Raw genomic sequence first — 19,835 nt, forward strand, 5'->3', positions numbered from 1 at the left:
AAGCTATATCTTTTAATACCATGTTTATATAAGAGAATACACCAATGACCACTTAATTAAGTACAGTTCTTTTAATAATTGGTTGGACCCACTTGTACCCTCAGAAATGCCTGAATTCTCCACAGCATAGATCCAACAAGGGGCTGGAAGCATTTTTCAGAGGTTTTGGTCCATATTGACATTATAGGATCACACAATTATTGCAAATTGGAAATTGCTCAAATTTTCTATTGTCCAGTTTTGGTTAACCTTTGCAAATTGTAGCCTCACTTTCCTTTTCTTTTCTTGACAACAGTCACACCCGCTTTGGTCTTCTGCTGTGTAGCCCATCTGCTTCAAGGTTTGATATGTTGTGCATTCAGAGATCCTGATAATTTGAGTTACTGTTGCCTACCTATCAGCTCAGTTTCAAAAATACTCTTAAGACCAACCTCTCTAGCGCCAACAACCATGTGTTCCTTCCTTTCCCATTCTGATGCTCAGTTTGAACTCCAGCAGTTCATCTGTACTATGTCTGCATGGCTAAACAAGCAGTTGAACAGGTATACCTAATAAACTGGCCTCTGAATGTATATGAGCGTTTTAATTCAAGCCCTACATCCAGCAAAGAAATCGATCCAACTGTGCGGTCGGTCATACAGTGAGTGTTTTATTTCTCGATGGGCGTTTATTAAAGTGAGATTTATTTGCATCAAGGAAGTACATTCACTAATTTATGTAGTAAAATAATTCATAGAAAATCAAAGTTAAGAAAAATAGAATATTTTTTTTATGGTCACAGTGAATAAATCTGACCTATTGCGGAGGAATACAATGGCTTTGAAAGTGCTTCACAACTAAAAAGACATGATGGAGAAGTAATGCATGCACATAATGCAACATGCATTTTATACAGGCATCAAAATGAAGGAGAAATAAATGCAGAATGGGAAGTTGCTGCTCATGACCTCTGACAAAAGGGCTCATTGGTGATAAAGTCCTGGAAATTGAGGGGGGGGGAAACGATCCTTCACATCAATACAGTGTGTTCTGGTGCTGTTGAAAACCACTCATGCAGTAATTGAACCTTCATTAAAGGTTACTCAAGCTCCATTCAAGGAGTTATGCTTACTGTACATTTTTACATGGAAGTTAGATAGTCGAGTGTTAATAGATACAGTTTAATGTTTTGTGAGAAGTAAGTTGCATGAAGTGTGAAAGTCTAATCCTCGCCGACTTTACATGTGGTCCTCATGACTAATGTTCTCCTACAGTGGAGGTGCATCAATGTCACTTGTATGCTGCTCTCCACTTTATAATAATACACTGGTTTGGTTGATCATTTATTAAGTCTTTGAGTTGGAGCTTTCTAAATCAGTCAGTTGTTTCGATTCACCTTTATCTGACTCATTCGAGGGTAATTCCTCTGAGGATGTGTTTAACTCAACCCTACTGGGTTGAGTGTTAGCAGCCTGGGTGGTCAGCTGTGTCCCATTTGCGCACACCACAGTACCCTCTGACTTGCTGAAGCTGAACAGCTTCCCAGGACTGAATGTCCGGTTGGGGGATTGTGACCTCTCCTGGCCACTAGGGGGAACTGAAGAGGTCGCTGTTGACCCCTGCGTGGCTCCAACTGCCACTGCTGGCTCTTTTTTCACCTCAGGTGACTTCAAAAACTTCAGAAATCCCGGGAGCTTTGCTTCGCCTCCCGTTGGGGACTGAGCCGGTGAGCGTGACGTGCCGGAGGAGAACTTCCCCTGAAGAGGAATGATCTGCTTAAGCTTCATCACATTGTTGTTTCCCAGCAGAGAGCTTGGTCTCTTGGGCTTGTCCCCTGGCTTGCTTATTTGTGTTTTGTCATGGTGATGCTGGTGCTGGGTGTCTGCCTTATGACAGTCACTCTCCTGACGGGCTTCGGCCTGCAGCTCAGCATGACGCTGAAGCTCTTCTTCTTCACGCCGGCGCCTGAGCTGCTGCTGGAAGTGTTGTTGGGCCTGCAGCTCATGCTTCTAAAGAGGGAGAAGTTTGACATTAAAGATAGAGAAGATGAGGGATAATTACATATAGAAATACACACTGAAATATTATACATTTAAAATATATATACTAACAGTGATGAAATGCAAACATAAATACAAATATCTAGATTTTTCCATTTTGGCTCATAGTTGTGTTGCTATCTCTATAACGAGACTCATCATCAAGACAAGGTGCCAACAAGACTATACAGACAAACACATACAGTTACTTCTTCATTACAATCAGAAAAGGCTTCACTGGTGTGCATTGTTGGATAATGCACACCATGAGGCACCAAGGGGCACAAATGTAGAGATATGCAAAGACATGACACAGTATGCAGCCAACAGCAAGCCTTACGTTGGCCGAAGGTCTTTCAAGCTATCACACAGTTATACCTTGAAAGCTTCCCTTCGTCGGTACTCTAGCTTGGCCATCTCTTCTGCTACCCAGCCAGGGATATCAGGGATGGCAACATGGATGATGTACTTTAGGAGGATTGCAAAGTGCTGTAAACCACCAAGACCACAAAGGGACACTCAACACACAGTTCCACCAAGGCACAATGGCATTCTCCCCCTCCCGCCTGTCTTTAATATTTCTATTGAACATGTCATACAAATACCAAAAATCACAATAAATATAAGAAAATATCATTTTCCACATTTACAGAAAACAAACAAACGTCTTCCCTGCCAAATCTACACGACTGCAAATACCTCCAATAAGACGATGGAGATGATGGTCATTTCAGGACTAAGCCAGGGGAACAGACGCTGAAGCTGCCCGCACTGACCAATCAGGTAGCAGTTAACTATAATGGCTATCAAGCCCATGGCCTCCATCGCAGTCTGGCAACACACAGGGAAAGATATTTACATATTATCAGATGCCCCTGCTGTGCACACTGGAGCCTGGAGGCTTTTCTGACATTTTTCAAAGCATGACACACACTGACCTGCCATTGTCCTATGTTCTCCACCCTCTGCCCAAACGGTCTCTGCAGACCGGTACAGAGCTTCAGGGCATCGCTGCGTATTTCGATGATGTTGTTGATAAGGGCACACATGGCCGCCAGCGGAAACGCAGAAGAGAAGAGCACCACATAGCCAAACTGAATGAACATCTCCTGGTAGTCCTGAAGTGTGTCCTGTCGGGGTCAAGTTGTCGTTAAGCAACAAAATTTCTATTAAATGTCAAATTATTTTCATGGGGACAGGTGAATTTAAGTGTAGTCCTACCTCGTATGTCTGCATACAACTCTCAATCTCGGCTTGGGTCAGAGTGACAGTTTTTGGCTCTTCCGGTGGATCGATCCATGATTTCTTGTCATCATTGCCCTCCCCCACATTCCTTCTTCTCTGACAGACAGAGGTGGTATTGTCTTTGGTGTCCTGCTAAAGCAAATATTAGACTGCTAATCTAGTAACAGGAGCTTTAATTCTATAGCTTTGCAGTGCATACTTTAGTTGTGATATTGTGAGTTAAATGACTCTCAAACAGCACAGTGTAATATTGAGACCTTTGATACCTATTAAAGCAAAGGACGTCAATTTTGCATTTTAAAGACATACGGCAAGAATACAAAGCAGCAATAGAATCTGATACACAGTTCAATTAAGCAAACCACATACTTGAGGCAGCACTTCACAATCACTGTCCTCATCGCAGCTATCAAAAATACTGGAAGGATCCATGCCCTCCTCCACCAGCGTGGGACTGTCCTCTAGGGAGCTGTCATCCGCTGCCTGCGTGTCCGTTGTGACATCCTGGTAGTCGACTTTCTCGGTGAAGCTGACTTTACGTTGCTTCATGGCACTGTCGGTCATGTCCCATTCTTCCTCTGTCAGCCTGAATCCTGCTTTCAGATCTCCTCTTCTCTTTGGCTCTGGGTTACCGTTTGCACTGTGACTGACAGGAATTCCTCTGGGACTCAGAAAGGAATAGGATGTCATTGAAGCTTGAGCCTTTCCCAGAGCCAGGCGGCCATATTTGAGCACGATGGCTTGGAGAAGCTCCCACAGCACCTTTGGGGTGAACACACCAAGCTTGTTTTGCTCATACAGGTAAGGCTGAAGGACCTCTTTGATGTTCTGTAAGAACTGGCGGAAAATCAGTAGAGTAGCTAGCATCTGTGAAGAGAAGGACGGGATCTGTTACTGTGCTGAATGTAAGAATGACATCAAAGCAAGACCCAGTGATTGTTGAGTAAAAGAAAAAACAGACTCTGGGATTCATAATAAACTGGTGCTTAGTTGAAGAAATTGTGGGTGTTGCTGTTAAAGCTTTGATCTTGTATGATTTAAAGTTTAGGGCAACAAATGCAGTGTTTCATTATTATGCCATGCTGTGCAAAAGTCTTGAGCAACCCTCAATTCTTTATATTTTAGTTCTGCACTGTGCATCGTTTGCACTGCGACTGACAGGGATCCCTCTGGGACTCAGAAGGGAATAGACTTGTTTCTAATTTTTTTAAACTGGTCTGGATCTGTAGTTCTCCAGGCTTCTAAAGGTCTTCCAAAGCTTTTCTTTAGACATTGGCTGCTTTTTCACTCAGTCCTTGTACCTGACCAATTTCTTTTTGTATGCCAAGTTGCAGACTTCAAAACAATCAACTGCAGACGGACAGTTTCCGAATCATTATCATTTTGACAGATAATGGAACAAAAGGCACCCTACATCAAAAGATCTTTGAAGGTCCTTCAAGAAGCCTGGAGAACTACTCCTGACGACTGCTTGAAGAAAGCTTTCTTAGGAGAGTTCAGGCTGTACTGAAGAATAAAGTGGTCATACCAAATATTGACTTTTGAGGTTGTTGGAACAAACTGGTTTTTGCCTCATCTACTGTACTTTCATTGTTGTTTGCAAATTTAAATAAATCACAGCATCTATTGTATTGGCAAAATAAAAAAAAAGAGGGATAGCTGAAGACCTTTATACAGTATTACACAACTAACATTAAATCTCTCACCTAAACAGTGACTTTGGATTGTAGCCTTACACTTTGCCACGTGACTCTATGTACACTCACTCAGAATTTGTAGACTCAAACAAAATACCTGCCTTAATGTAACCTTTGCACATTAGAAAAAATGGTTAACCTATAAGACAGCAGTAATATTTACTATAATATAACATAGCATACTATTACCATATTATATTTATAAGAATTTTGGGGATAAAATTGTTAAGTCTAATTGTTGAATGTTGTCTTTATGTTCTTAAATTTGTACAGTCTTGGTTCAAGCAGTAGGATCAAGACTTTCCTTTGATCCTGACCACCTCTCCAGCCACTCTATGCTGGGGGAGGTTTTATCTGAAAGATCTGTTTCTTCTGTTGTAAGCTTCCTGCTTTTATGACCCTTTTGGTCAGCAGGAGGTCACACAAACGCACCCCCATGACACACACACACACACACACACACACACACACACACACACACACACACACACACACACACACACACACACACACACACACACACACACACATTCTCACATGACACACACACACGTTCTTGCACATGCATACAGGTGCTTACACATAGTGCCTTGTCTTAGAACCATTGGGGGGTGTGATGTGTATGGTAACAGTTTGTCAATAAATAGCTGCGAGGGAAGCTGCTCTTTTGAAGGACTTTGGGCTGGAGACAGGTTAGGAGCGTGCGCTCCAAGAGCTGGTTCTTGACCAAAGACTTCCCTTGCTAGCAAGTAAAAGATGTTCGTCTTGTTTTTGTCGTTAACGAGAATAAGTTTCTGAACCAGCGGGGCTTGTGGAAACACAGACCCAACAAAAATACATTTTTTTGTGTGTGTAGTGCTTTTTTAATAAAAAAATAAGTATTTCTACTAATGCTGCATTCATGTGCTGTTGGCATAATTAGTTTCCAATCGGGAAAAAGACCCCTTCAAAAGGAAACAACAATAAAAATTCAAGTTGCTTAGCTGTTGTCATCACACAGTGCAACCCTGGCACTGTAAGAAATATTTATATAATATCATAATACATATGTGTGTATATATATGTATATATATATATATATATATATATATATATATATATATATATATATATATAAAATATGTGTGTGTGTATATATGTATATATATGTATGTATATATACATATATATGTGTATATATATATATATATATATGTATGTGTGTGTGTGTGTGTGTGTGTGTATATATATGTATACATATGTATGTATAAATAAATAAGCTAAACATGGTATGAGATAAGATAAATAAATAAAACTGTGGTTACCTCCTTTAGTCTCTCCATGTCCTTGAGGTAGAATCCAATGTAGAAAAGGCTAAGGTAAGAATTGATGAATTCAAACTGCAAAACAAGAAGAAAACATTGCAGAAATGCAAACGCTCACTCACTCACTCGTTCATGGTAAACTGTTTTTATCCCCAAATAAGGGGAAATAATGACTTACAAAAACCATCTTGATGATGAGATTATTCTCATAGGCACTCTGGAGTCTGTAGTTTTCTAGGTGAAGAAATGCAAATAAGAATAGTGTTATTCAGTGTGCAGGAGTTTTTCCTCTAACAAAAAGTAAAAATGCAGACTAGGACATAGGACAGCCTTCTACATACCAAAGAGTTACATAATCTAAATCACGGTCATGGGCAAGTACGCTTCATTAAATTTAATTTCTTCTTACCCATGTCATTGAGCCAGTAGGCGATCTTCTTATATACTTCATCACATACAGTCACTGTCATGGCCAGAAGTATCTTCGGAATGAATCTTGTAATACTAGGCAGCTCCTGAATCTCCATCACCACTTCCTGCAAGGTGAAATAGAAGTATGATACATTTTTAATGGCCTGTTCATTCATATCTCAAATCCCTGGGCTATTTTTAAAAGGCCGTTAAATGAATGTGAGCTGGTAGGAGGTATAGTTGATTATGGTCTGTTTAACCTGTTTTAGAAAATAACACATTACACAAATCTCAGGACTACCAGTTGACATGGATCTTACATTCTTCATAGCTTTTATTAAAAACCCCCCAAAACATTTATGACATAGAGTAAAGATAGACTTTATTGGTCTGAAGCAAATTTGTTCTCACTTTTTACCTCTCTTGTTAAACTCCTTATATACTGTATTTATTTCATTAAGAGTAGAATTAAACACAGATATATATCATCACCATGACTATATTAAATTCATTTTGTCTCACAGAACCTGCACACGGTTGTTCTGGGTGTCAAACCTGCAGTTCCAGGCAGAGGAGCATAGCGAGGAAGACAAAGCAGAGACAGAGGAGGCAGATGGGCAGGCTGACCAGCCATCTGAACAGAGCTCTCTTCCAGGGTGGGTAGTAGAACTCCTCACAGCCAGTTATAGGACTGCAACGCTTCACTCCCTGCAGAGACAACAGAGGACGAGGGAACAGACGGGCCAGGCTGAATATGAGATTGGAGGCTATTTTGGGATTTTTGTCATCATTTGAAGTGTAAAAATGATATGAGGTGTCTTATCACAGCAAACAGCTAATTCCCTCTATATAATTTGTTACATCAAACTCGTGCCATCAGTACAGTTTGCAACATTGCCTGCCAAGAAGTCAGATCTTCCTATTTTGTAGGACTTCCGGTTATATGTGTGTCTTCTTTAAAAGCTATTACGCCCAACGTGGGGCTCGAACCCACGACCCTGAGATTAAGAGTCTCATGCTCTACCGACTGAGCTAGCCGGGCTTGTGCTAAGGATTTCCCACAGTCCCCTTTCGAGGCATTAACACCCTCTCCCCCACCCCCCGTGCAGTTTTCTATTCATTCCTCACAGCAGGACACAGTGAGTTGGACACCTCCACCCCCCGCGCACACACACTCACACTCGCACACTACTCTTAGAAACACGTTGATCGCATTTCCTGGAATTGTGATGCAACTGAGTTACTGCAGAACTGAGTAACTGATCCCTTGCATCATGCAAAGACAGCGATATAGCTTTTTACTTTGATAAAAATGGAAATGCTGAATAAAAGAAGTCAAAGTCTGTGTGTAAATCCATTAATTTAAAAAAAATAAGCTTTAGAAGTTTATTATCATTATCACTGAAAAATGCTTGGTGGTATAAGTACTGAAACAGTGCTCACCCTGAACTGAGGTCTGGGCTCCTCTAAGGACTCTGTGGGGGTATCCAGAGTGCCCCACCTGTAAGCCAGCTCTGCCTCTCGCCTCTTCCAGCGCTCCAGAAACAAAGTCGCCCACACAACGTTGAAGAGGGCAAAAACCACACAGCAGATATCCTGACTGGTCTGAGCAGGAGCATTAGAGAACCAAAGACAAAATGCTGTAACATGTGATGATAAAGTTATACCATGCAGTGCTACTGATTAGATTATTTAGTTTGTATCATGTGCTGCTTTAACTTATAAACAGTTTAAGCATTTTAGGAAAAACATTAGAGGCAATTCAGTGGAAATTTCATATTTACTTTCATGCATATTACCCAAGTGTTTACTCCTTACATGTTACATATCAACTGTGTGATCGTGAAGAGGGATTTTTGTGTGTTCTGCTTTTCAGCGTGCCAGCACATCAGCTTGACCATAAATCAAAGCTGCCTACTTCCTGTCAGGGGCTGCTATCTTTTCAGTCTCACACATTCAAATTAAAAGCCTCTGAGTCAGAGCATTTATAGTGTCAGGAGAGCCAAACCAGAAAACGATAAGCTGAAACGAATACGATTATTTCCGTGTAGATCAACTATCATCTATTTGAATATTTAGTGGTCCACAGCCGTATGTTTGATGACATAATACTCTGAATTTGCTTTATACAAATACATTTTTTTCAATTTCCACAACAAGCTAAAGAAAAGATCAAATATTTTCCTGAGATTAATATGCTTTTTTTTTTGTAATTTTGCCCCTGTACACCACCACAGTGGATTTTAAATCAATCAAGGTGTGACTGAAGTGCAGACTTTCATGTTTAATTTAAGGCCTTTTACAAAGGTTTGGCTTGACCTGCTTTGAAATTAAAGCTGGTTTTATACACAGGCATCCATTATAAGAGGCTCAAAGGAAATTGGACAAACCGGCATAATTTTAAATATAAAAAATTATTTTTTTAAATGAAATCCTGAAAATCCTTTCAGATTGTCCAGGATCTTTGTTCAGTTGCTGCTTGTTTGTGGGTCTCTACATTCAGTTTTGTATTTAATACCTGAAAAGCATGCTCTGTTGGATGACAGACACGGCCATTGAAGTATATCATATTTCTTTGCTTTGTAAATGTCTCTGAAGTATCCTTTCATTTTTCATTATCCACCTGCACCGTGAAGCACTATCTGATCAGTTTTGTAATATTTGTCTGAGGCTGAGTAGTGAGTATAGCCTTGTACACTTCCAATTCATCCCATTACTTCTATCAGCAAACACTAGTGAACCGGTTCCACTGCAGTCATACCATGTTTCAATAGATAATGTGGCATGCTTCATGAGCTGTTTCTCTACTTCTTCATGCTTTTCTTTTCACTCGTTAATTTTGGTTTCACCTGTCCAAAGAACTGTGCAGGCTTTTGTGTTGTAGGTGTTGTCTGTGGAAGCATAATCTGGCCTCCTTGTTACTGAGTGTAACCAGTGTTTTGCACCTTGTTACAACACGGAAATACAAGAGGAACAAGGAAATACAGAGTGTTTACAAACCCTTCCATACATGAAGGCAATTTTTGATTGTAGACTTGATGTAGAGTTGTTTAAATTCTTTACATTGCCGATTGTTGACAATGACACCCCTACATCCTCAAGGGTGTTTTTGACTTGGCTACATGTTGTGAAGTTGTGTTTCCTGGAAATAATTCTGTCATCAAACAATCGTCTCTTTTTTTCTAATTAATGATGACCTGCATTTGCATCAACATCTATTTGGACCTCATAGTGAGAACAGAAGAAATACCAAATACAAGCTGAACACTTGGAATCAGCTCTAGAGCTTTGATCTTTTCCTAATTAACCAAGAAATAATGAGGGAACGGGCTTCATCTGTTTGTAGTCAATTGTCCAGTTACTTCTGAGTATTTGAAACCCACTGTGGTGGTGTACAGAGGCAAATTTACTGTCAAAAATCTGTGTCCAAAAATGTACAAATGTTTTCAAGAAAGAAAAAAAATGGTCCAAGTACCTGGTCAGCCTCTGCTAGTATCCAGAGGAGAAAGCCAATGACAGCAGGATAAAGCATGGAGTTGGTGTAGAAACCCAGCCATGCAAAATACATGGCAATCTTCACTCCAAAGTAGTCACAGATGTCATCTACAAAGTAGAAAAATTGAAAATGTTGAGGGTTTAGGATTTGAAGGCATCACATAATGTTTTATAGTGTCATTTAATATTCCTTATTAAATATTAAATATATGTAGGCCTAATGGAGACCTTCTGTTTACTGCCCTCCAAAGTAAAATTGTAAATCTTCCTACCGAGGGGCTGCCTCTCACATACAGCCTGGACCCAAGATGTCATCAGCTGGTTGAGTATCCTCTGCTCATGAAGAGGAAACATTTGCTGGATCACCCCCCGAGCTATCAGCTCTGGAACTAAAGAGGACACATCAAGTTTGGAAAAACATGGATTCTAAAATCTCCTGTAATCCAGCAAAAAACAATACATTTAGTTTATCTTAGTGAAACAAGTAAAACTCTAACAGTGGATGTCCTGATAGTCTTCAGTGAGTGTTCTTGTGTTAGAACAAAAGATTTTCATGATAAACTTGGCATCTATTTGTACACCAGTTGAAATATGAAATATTGCATTTAAAAGCAAATGCATTCGTGAAGTATTTAAGGAATGCCTCAATATAAAGTACTCATAAAAAACCCCCAGCATACTGATTGGCTGTCCCTCCAGGAAGTGAATGTTGTGAAGCACCTCCCCCTGCTTGGCTCGCAGGTTATCGAGCCAGTACTTAATGATGCTCTGACGCTCCTGAACAAAACCACGAACACAAAGCAGGAAAAAGAACACATACATTTTAATTCATTGAATTCACAGTTTATACTGTTTAAGATATTCAAACATGACCCAGGGTTTGGCTTCTAACCTGAGAGGTAAAAAAGCAGAGCTCGCTCTCAATGTTCTCATAGATGTTGTCCTCCTCACAGGAAAAGCGCCGCATGCCACCACCAAACTGTGGTTTAACGTTCTTGTGCATGCCCATCTGTTCAGCTCCTCGCAGTAAGCTGAGGGTGAATGAACAGCAACATAAACCCTGATGGAGAACTGACGCTGCACAGATGCTGCACTGAAAATGTTTCAGTATTTAGGTACATTAAGGGCATTAAACTACTGTGAATACAAGTGGAGGTGGAGGATGACTTGTCACATGTATTCAAAATAATTTTACTCTAATACTCTAAGGGGGTCCTTTGTCCCTCTTTGGGGGGATACTCCCACTGGGTTTAAATCTAGGACTCTCCACCATTTGACCTTTAGAACTGAAGAAGCGTGTCGGATGAGAGGTGAAACGTCTTCAAGCAACTTAAAGAAGTCCAGACGCTTTTCTTTTGAAACTCCTTAGGCTACGATGACCTGGATGACTGAGAACCTTCACAGACAATACTCTAATTACATTTCTTGCTTAGAGTTTGTTCATTGACTGTGACATTTTACACTTAGTACTCCATTTTCAGAGCCTCAAAATTATTATTTGGACAACTGACTAAATAACAATTTTATGGCCAGGTGACACAGTTGATCCTCTGCCTCCGACTCCCTTTCTCTCTAGCATCCTCCTCTGTCACACCAAATCACTGCATGTCCTCCTTCACTACATCCATGAATCTCGTTTGTGGTCTTCATCTTTTCCTTCTGCCTGGCAGCTGGCACAGTCTTTTTTCAATATATCCACTACCTTCTCTGCACATGTCCAAATCATCTCCTTGCTTCTCTAACGTTGTCGCCATACCACTAAACCTGAGCTGTTCCTCTAATGTACTAATTTCTAATCTTTTCCACTCTGGTCCCTCCCAATGAAAATCTTAACATCTTCAACTCTACTACCTCCTGTCTTTGTGTTCATGCCACTGTATCCAAAACATAAATCATAGCAGGTCTCACCCGTCTTTCACTCTTGCTGCTATTCTAGAGTCACAAATCACCCCTAATTCTCATCTCCACTGACTCCACCCTGGTACATTGTTAAAAAGAATGAATGTACTTGCCAGCTCTTCAACACCAACGAAAAAAAGTGACAACAGAGGACAACTAAAGCAGATGAATTGTGAATTTTTTTCCTTTAAACTCAAGAACTAGAAGATCAGATTAAACTTTGCCAGAAAACATCTAAAAAGCCTGCATGGTTCTGGAAAAAGAAGAGATGAAATCAACATGAGCTTATATCAGAATGATAAGAAGAAAAAAGTCTGAAGAAAAATCTAAACAGTTAATGAAACAAAGTACACCACATCATCTGTCAAACATGGTGGAGGTAGTGTTATGGCATGGGCATGTATGGCTGGCATGTTTATCGATGATGTGACTGCTGATAGAAGCAGCAGGATGAACTGTGATGTGTACAGGGCTGTGTATACTCTCAGCTCAGACTCAGACAAATTAAATGCTGCAAAACTGATCAGACAGAGCTACAAAGTGCAAACACAGGATTTAAAGCATTTGCTGATGTCCATGAGTTCAAGACCTGAGGCAGTCATTGACTACAAAGGATTTTCAAATATTAAAAACAGTCCTCATATTTAAAATTATGTTAGTTTAAAATTTTTTATTTTTTTTTTAAAAACCTCTTTAATTAAAGCTGAAACTCTGGGCTTTAATCTTAAAATCCACTGTGACGGTGTACACAAGACCATGTAACAGAAAAACAAAAACAAAAATAACTGTCTACAAACATATGGCTCTAACTGTATATGCCAAAACCATCTAATCATGTATGTAAAATTAATACTTCACATTTTTGTACCTAACTGCACCTAACTGAATAGGAGCTGTAAACACACAGTTCTTTCATACAAAAACACATTTATTTGCCACGACCCAACACTAAGTCTGGGCATTTGTTTGTGGCTAAGATGAAGCAGGTGTAAATCAATAATGGTATAAAATGTCAAAATGGTGTAACACACACAGCCAGAGTTTGAGTTACCTACTTCTCAAACGTTGTTGTGATGAAGAAGGCGTTTGCCTGGGTGTGTTTATGCTGTCGAACCTGGATGCTGACTTGTGGGATTCCAACCCGAATCTGATTCAGGAGCCACAGCAGAGTGTGGTCGTCTATTGTGTCTGTAGGGAAAAATGTTGACATTTTTTATCAATCGCAGTAATGTCATTTACATGTATTTTCATTACAGTCTAAATTAACTTAGCAGGTTTAGAGTCTCGTTTATCAAAATTATAAGGAAATTATATGTTTGATGCTGTGTAAGGAGGCTGAACCAAAGCCAGTTTTTCACAGCTCTGACTGAAGTGTCATGAAGAAGGGAGGTAGGTGGGAGGTGGAGGTGGCAGTAACAGGCCTTTCCAGTTAAATACTTGTCTCTATTTACCACAAAGATATTTTAAAAGCTAGTGAGGATGGACTGTAACCAATCAATCTTTTTCAGCTGACTATGAAAAATTTGAACCAGTAATGAAACTGTTATAGACCTTACTAACACTAAACATCACACTGAAAATCATTTACAACGTTAAGTTCATCTAACGTGGAAAAGCTTTAAAACAGGTGCAATTTATATATAAACATGTGCCGTGTGTGTTTCTTACTATCAGATTCAGCTATGACTGTTGCACATTGTTGAGTTACAATTTTGTAACAGCTGCTGTCTTTGATTGCTTAGAATAAACTCATACTGAGCCATTTATGGTTGATAAAAACTGCTTCAGCTGACTCGATAAGACTACATTTTCTGGTTAAAATTCAAGCGTGCCTGCCTAGATTAAAAACTGCAGGTACGCAAGATAAGACAGTTAAGGTGCAATTTTGTGCGTCATGTGTGCACTTTCAGATGAATGACTTAAAACATCAAAGCGTAAATAGGTGGAAACAGTTGAACTCTAAACAATCAATGCAGCGGACGTTTCCGCTGAAGGTCGGCTCAAAAGGAAGTGTGTGCAGTGAAAAGGTTTTTCAGAGTGGTCATAAAAAACAGACGCGCATTCTTCAGATTTGTTTTCTTAAACATAAAAAATCTTCACAGTAATTGTAAGATCCAATGTCCAAGAGTTTACATTTCAATTCCTGTTTTACTACAAAACATCTTAACAGTCTCAACCATCTCTTTACTCTAATTAAGTTAAATGAAATTCACGATAAAGGCATTATACAACCCCAGTTCTTAATAATGAGGATGATAAAAACAGAGTGCAATGATTTACAAATTGCATAAACACATTTTATTGACAAGAAGACATTTCAAAAACATATTAAATACTTAAGCTGAGAAAATGTACCATTTTATAATGATTACATGTCTTTAAAAAAAGTTGGGACAGGGTCATGTAAACCACTGTATAACATCCCCTCTTCTTTTAACAGCAGCCTGTAAAAATCTGGTGATTGAGGAGAGCAGTTACTGGAAATTTGGGAGAGGAATTTTGTCAAATTCCTGCCACCATTTTCAAATCATACATCATAGCAGGTCTCACCATCCCTTTCACTCTTGGTGCCATCCTTCTGTCAGAGTTCACCCTTGACAACCGTGTCCCTCCACTCCACCCTGCCTGGACTCTCTTCTTCACCTTTCTTGTCCTTTGACTGTTGCATTATTTAATCCTTATATCTGCCTTCACTCATCCTACAGACATCTGATGTTCCCTATAACTACATTCCTGACACCACCTTACAGCCTCCTATCTCTTTAGGACCGCATGTTCTGCACAAGATGTAATCCACCTGTGTGCACCTTCCTTCAATCTTATATGTCATGCCGTGGTCCTCCCTCTTACCTCCCTACCACAGCCATTTCTATAGTTTTGGCAAAAATCCACCACCATCTGTCCTTCTGCATTTCTCTCCTTAACACCATACCCACTTATCACCTCTGTTTCTGTCACGCAAATGTCCACTGACGTCTGCTCCAATCACCACCCTCTTCCCCCTTCACACACTCTCTGCCACGTCATCCAACTTACTCCAGAGTTCCTCTTTCTCTTTTTATTCACATCTAACCTTTTGGGCACTTTGAAAATCTCTTCACCTCAGTAACACTATTCACATACTCTTCCAACAAGATTACCCCTACTTCATTTCTCTTCCTACTTACACCATGGTAAAACAGCTTGAATCCACCTACAATGTTCCATTCTACCTGGTCTCCTGCACACATAATATATTTAGTTTCCTTCTCTCCATCATATCAGCCAGCTCTCTTCCTTTACCAGTTATAGTCCCTAAATTTGCCACTTTCCCCTGCCTTTCCTTCTCTCTCCTTGCCTTCAAACATGCCTTCCCCTTTCCTCTTTCTTTATCTTTCACCAACAGTAGCACAGATTCCTCCAGCACCCTGTTGGCCAACGGCACCCGATGCAGTCCTTGTTAACCCAGGCCCTGACCGGATATGGTTATCTCATTCTTTATGATGCACATGTTTGATTTGGTTAAGATTTTACACTGGATGGAGGATTAGGAGTCCCCCTGCAGTCCTGGTCAAATGTCTCACTTTAAACATTTGATGTTTTCTGTATTCCACTGTAAGTACAATATGTATTTATGAGATCAGCAAATAATTGTATTCTGTTTTTACACAGCATCCCACCTTTTTGGGAATTCAGGTTGTAAAATGTACACCTCGAAAACAGGACACACTGTCTTGAAAATGAAGAGCAGAAATGCCAGACAGATGCAGTAAACTGAACATATATGTTTCATGTCACCAAAGATTATTTACAAAAGCAGTCTAACATAGACCCCACACAAATGGTATCATGTTAAAATGCAACATAATGTATAGGATGGGACTTTCATGTTGTATATGTGAAGGTTTGGCCAGCGAATTCACAGCTTCATTAAAATACACTGCAGAAGGGGATGGTGTGTAAATACAAGCACAGTAAATGGAAGATTTCTAATTGTCCCCAGAGCCCATCTGACAGTCACAATCATCTGCCTAAGTGGGTGGCTGATCATCACTGGTATTAAATGAACACTCTTCTCTCTGCAGCAAGGGCTTCAGCACAGGACAAACAAAACAAACAGGACACGTCTGAGCTTACTGTACCTGGGAATGTCATCAGTATATCACAGTTCTCTGTGGGAACCATCTTTAACCAGGACTTCCGTGACATAATAAAGTGCCTGGCCTGTAGAAGTCGCTTCCCAAACAGTTTATCTAAGGAAGACAGGTAATATAGAGAGAAAATGAGACTGGGTCAAACTGGGGTTAACAAAGTGTAAAGAGAAAAAAAGACAGATGCTAACCACAACTGACCAGTTTTTGATTAATATCAGTCACTTGTTCAATACAGACAAAGTTTAATCACAACATTTTCCATTCACTATTAACTGTTTGCTCTGTCATGGTGACATAGGGACTGAAATGTAGAAAATAATGAGTCATCTCCAGTGAAGGTTAACAGTGCTGTGACTGAGCAAATGTTCTGAGAGGCAAACAAACAAACCATCTGCAAACTGGTCGGTGAGTAAATACTCACTAACAAGCTACTTTTTCAAGCCTCTAGATAAACATTAAGTGCTGACAAACCAACAGGCCTCGGTTGTACTCAGCAGCGTCATCCCACTTGTGCATTATAACGACACACTGAAGTCTGAAGTCATCATTTTTATTGCTGTGCCTTTCACACGTTGGTTTTCAGTGGCTCACGCTCAGGAACGACAGCCACGGTGATGGGCGAATCGCTTCATAGTTCACTGAATTATAGTGTAACACTCTCTCAGTGTGTGCCTGTCTTCTGGATGTCACATTCTGCAATATCACATCACCTACTTACAGCACGTATTAGCCCTCTTTCTGAGAGCCTTCGGTGCTGCTGTCATCTTCTGTGTTACAGTATTTTGTGGCTGGGAATAAACCAACTCACTGCATTAAATACATAACTAATAAACTCCAACATCAATCACACCTAACCAGAAATACGATGAATAAATTCATAAAGATCTGACTTTTTGTATGACATAATGATGCGATCCAAGCCAAACTACAGACACTGGCTGCTTCTACTCCATGCTCTGTGTGTTTCAGAGTACTGCACACCGATGTTCTCGCTGGTTCCCCATGACAGAAACGCTTATTAAAGCCATGAAGAATCCTCTACTTGAACGTGTATATGACATGCAAATTTCTCTCCCGGGCAGAAGCAATTGATCAAATTAGGGTCAAATTATCTTTAAATGATGAGCTTATTTAATATAAGAATGCAATGGAGCAGGTGCACACCCTGAGACATATTTATCATATTAATTATAGATAAATTAATACATAAAATGACAAAAAAAATTACATTTACTAAGCACTGGCTATCGGATATTTTTCACAGCTGTGTTTTTATATCAGTCCAGATTTTGTAGTTTGCTTTGCTTTCCTGATCATTAATTGTGATTTTAGCATCTAGTTTACTGATACAAAAGTGAGAGGTTTCACATAACGAATGAGAATGATGATATTTATCAAGCGCAATGGGACTCTAAAAAACAAGTTACAGTAAATATTAAATATTAGATATTAGATCAAATATGAGACTGTATCTTAGTTTACTCCATGTCATATTTTTGTTGGGATTCATCAGACAGCAAGTTATAGCTCAAGAATGCTTTTAGAAAGTTACTTCTCAACATGTTTCTTTCCGTTTGATTTTACTACTAATTTAAATATTTATTCAGGAGTAAGCCTAAATATTGTTTACATACTCTGTTGCCAAGTCAAGTTGGGATGGGGTGGTTTCCCAGCACACAATGGACAAACAGCAGGCAAGCATCAATGAAGTGCAAAGTCTTCAACAAACAGGCCACACACAAACCAGAAAGACATAAGCTTTGATAATCTGCTGTAGCCTCCAGACTGACAGAGCAATGGGAAATGGTAGGATATCTTTCCAAACCTTTGAAAGTTTAAAGTTTTTTTTTTTATGTATGTATATATATTATGTGACACCAAATTTCCCCCCAGTGTGGTTTACGCTGGTTGGCTTGAAGTCAGTTCGTAAGTGAAAGCAGTAGCTATCATGACACTGTTCAGGCCAGGACTGTAAGGGTTATACAGTAAGAGGCCCAGACTATTACTATAGTCTTTAATAAAGGCAAGGTATCTATGCGTCCTGAAACATGCCACCACAGAGCAAACCCCCATGAAGTGTCACAGAAGAGTGGAGTAAAAGGTGACAGCGCATATAATTCTCACTGCTTTTTATAATCTTCATAATCCATCCATCCATCCATCCATCCATCCAGCAATCCATCCATCCATCCATCCAGCCAGCCATCCATCCATCTCTTGCTTACTCACTACTGTAGCATGCTATTTCTCCGTGTAAAGTCACAGCTGACATCTGAGCTCGCAGCGCATTATTTAGTGTCTTCAGAGTATAGCGCACAGTGACCGACAGCCCGCCGGGACACACATCTCCGTTGCATATCAGCCCTTCATGCACCTGTGGACCAGGAAGCCTGCCTCGGACTCTTCCCGGGCCTGCCTGAATCGGAATGCGCACCGTGTAGCGGCGAAATTAAAGAACACGGAAACCTCATCCCAGTCACAGACGGATCCCTCCTGTCTCCCCAGTGAGTCATTCACTAAAGTCTGTTCAGCATCAGTGACTGCACCATATCTTTGGTGCATTATCCCCATTCTCTCTCTCATTTCTTTTTTTTTTTTTTTTGGTAAAGGCACACAAACACTCGCTTTCTGTGACCACAGAGAAAGCGAGTCCACACACACATTTTGCCGTTCACCCCCCCTCAATCTTTCTCTGCGATACTCACCCAGCACTCCAGACGGGGTTGAGGACGTCTGTTGATGCTGCTGCTGGTTGTTGGTCCTGTCCTGCTGCTGTTCGCTTGGCACCGTCCTCTCCATCCTCTCCCCTGCCCCGTCTCTGTCGCTTATGTCTGCGGCGCTGCTGCTGCCACTGTTTACAGTAGCATCGGCATCAGCTGCCGCGGTGCCCGCCGCTTGCATGGTGGTGCACAAATACTCCAGTTGGTGAATTGGCTGGAAGACCGCACCGCACGGAGGACTCTGATTTTTTTCGTTTATTTCATGGCTGTTGCGTGCAAAGGGAAACCCTAATGTATGTGAAAGATGAGGAGGAGGAGGAGGAAGAGGAGGAGGAACATGATCATGGCATGTACACGTTACGCGCACCAGTCGTGACTGTGTGACGACAGAGTTTTAGGGGAACACCTAGCAGGCTACAGGTCCACTGGCGGTATGAAGGTGCACTTCATGTTTTGGGTTTAAAAAAAAAAAATATTTACTGAAAATCTACAAAGCCAACAGGATTGTATTGAGTCCCTTCAGGATTGGAAGTTCTCACATATTAAATTAAGGTTGCAAGCAGGAGAATGCAGCCAAGGAAGTGGTTACCATGGCTTACCAGGGGTCTAGTGGTGACAGCAGCTTCTATACAAGTCTGTATGCACGTGACACTCATTAGTTTGCTTATTACACAGCAGTAAATTAAGAAACCTGACACTCTGACGTGGTCAGGTTTTTAGTAATCCCTGAGTCATATCTCATTATTTTGGCATCTATAAAATGTTTCTCTGGACTGCATATGGAAGCCTTTTTGTTTCACTGCATTTTTTTGTGTGTGTGACTTGCTGGCCTAGTTACATATTCCAAATTTGCTCACTCAACTAAAAATATAGCGAGCAAATGCGACTATGGTTAGACACAACTAACAAGTTG

General features: G+C 40.4%; 1 protein-coding gene and 1 non-coding gene across 5 annotated transcripts; both read right to left on the reverse strand.

Moving 5' to 3' along the window:
• Positions 1-690: 690 nt before the first annotated feature.
• On the reverse strand, positions 691-19,202 carry LOC134616586 (anoctamin-8-like). 4 transcript variants are annotated; one of them, XM_063461466.1, is made up of 18 exons: positions 18,908-19,202; positions 16,191-16,301; positions 13,125-13,257; positions 11,063-11,201; positions 10,851-10,947; positions 10,443-10,559; positions 10,151-10,278; positions 8,119-8,280; positions 7,231-7,383; positions 6,674-6,800; positions 6,443-6,498; positions 6,265-6,339; positions 3,633-4,130; positions 3,240-3,392; positions 2,957-3,148; positions 2,718-2,849; positions 2,397-2,507; positions 691-1,988 (listed from the first exon to the last, which is right to left on the reverse strand). In XM_063461466.1, the coding sequence occupies exons 1-18, from the start codon at positions 19,101-19,103 to the stop codon at positions 1,326-1,328; spliced, it is 3,243 nt and encodes a 1,080-aa protein (XP_063317536.1). In that variant the 5' UTR covers positions 19,104-19,202; the 3' UTR covers positions 691-1,325. The 4 variants fall into 4 exon arrangements, with proteins under 4 accessions (XP_063317536.1, XP_063317535.1, XP_063317538.1 ...); XM_063461465.1 differs by having other exon boundaries at positions 3,240-3,395; XM_063461468.1 differs by lacking the exon at positions 16,191-16,301 and having other exon boundaries at positions 3,240-3,395.
• trnak-cuu (transfer RNA lysine (anticodon CUU)) lies at positions 7,645-7,717 on the reverse strand. The gene has a single exon. It is a non-coding gene; the product is annotated as a tRNA-Lys (tRNA).
• Positions 19,203-19,835: the final 633 nt, after the last annotated feature.

This window comes from Pelmatolapia mariae, linkage group LG18, assembly GCF_036321145.2.
Source record: "Pelmatolapia mariae isolate MD_Pm_ZW linkage group LG18, Pm_UMD_F_2, whole genome shotgun sequence".
Lineage (NCBI taxonomy): Eukaryota > Metazoa > Chordata > Actinopteri > Cichliformes > Cichlidae > Pelmatolapia > Pelmatolapia mariae.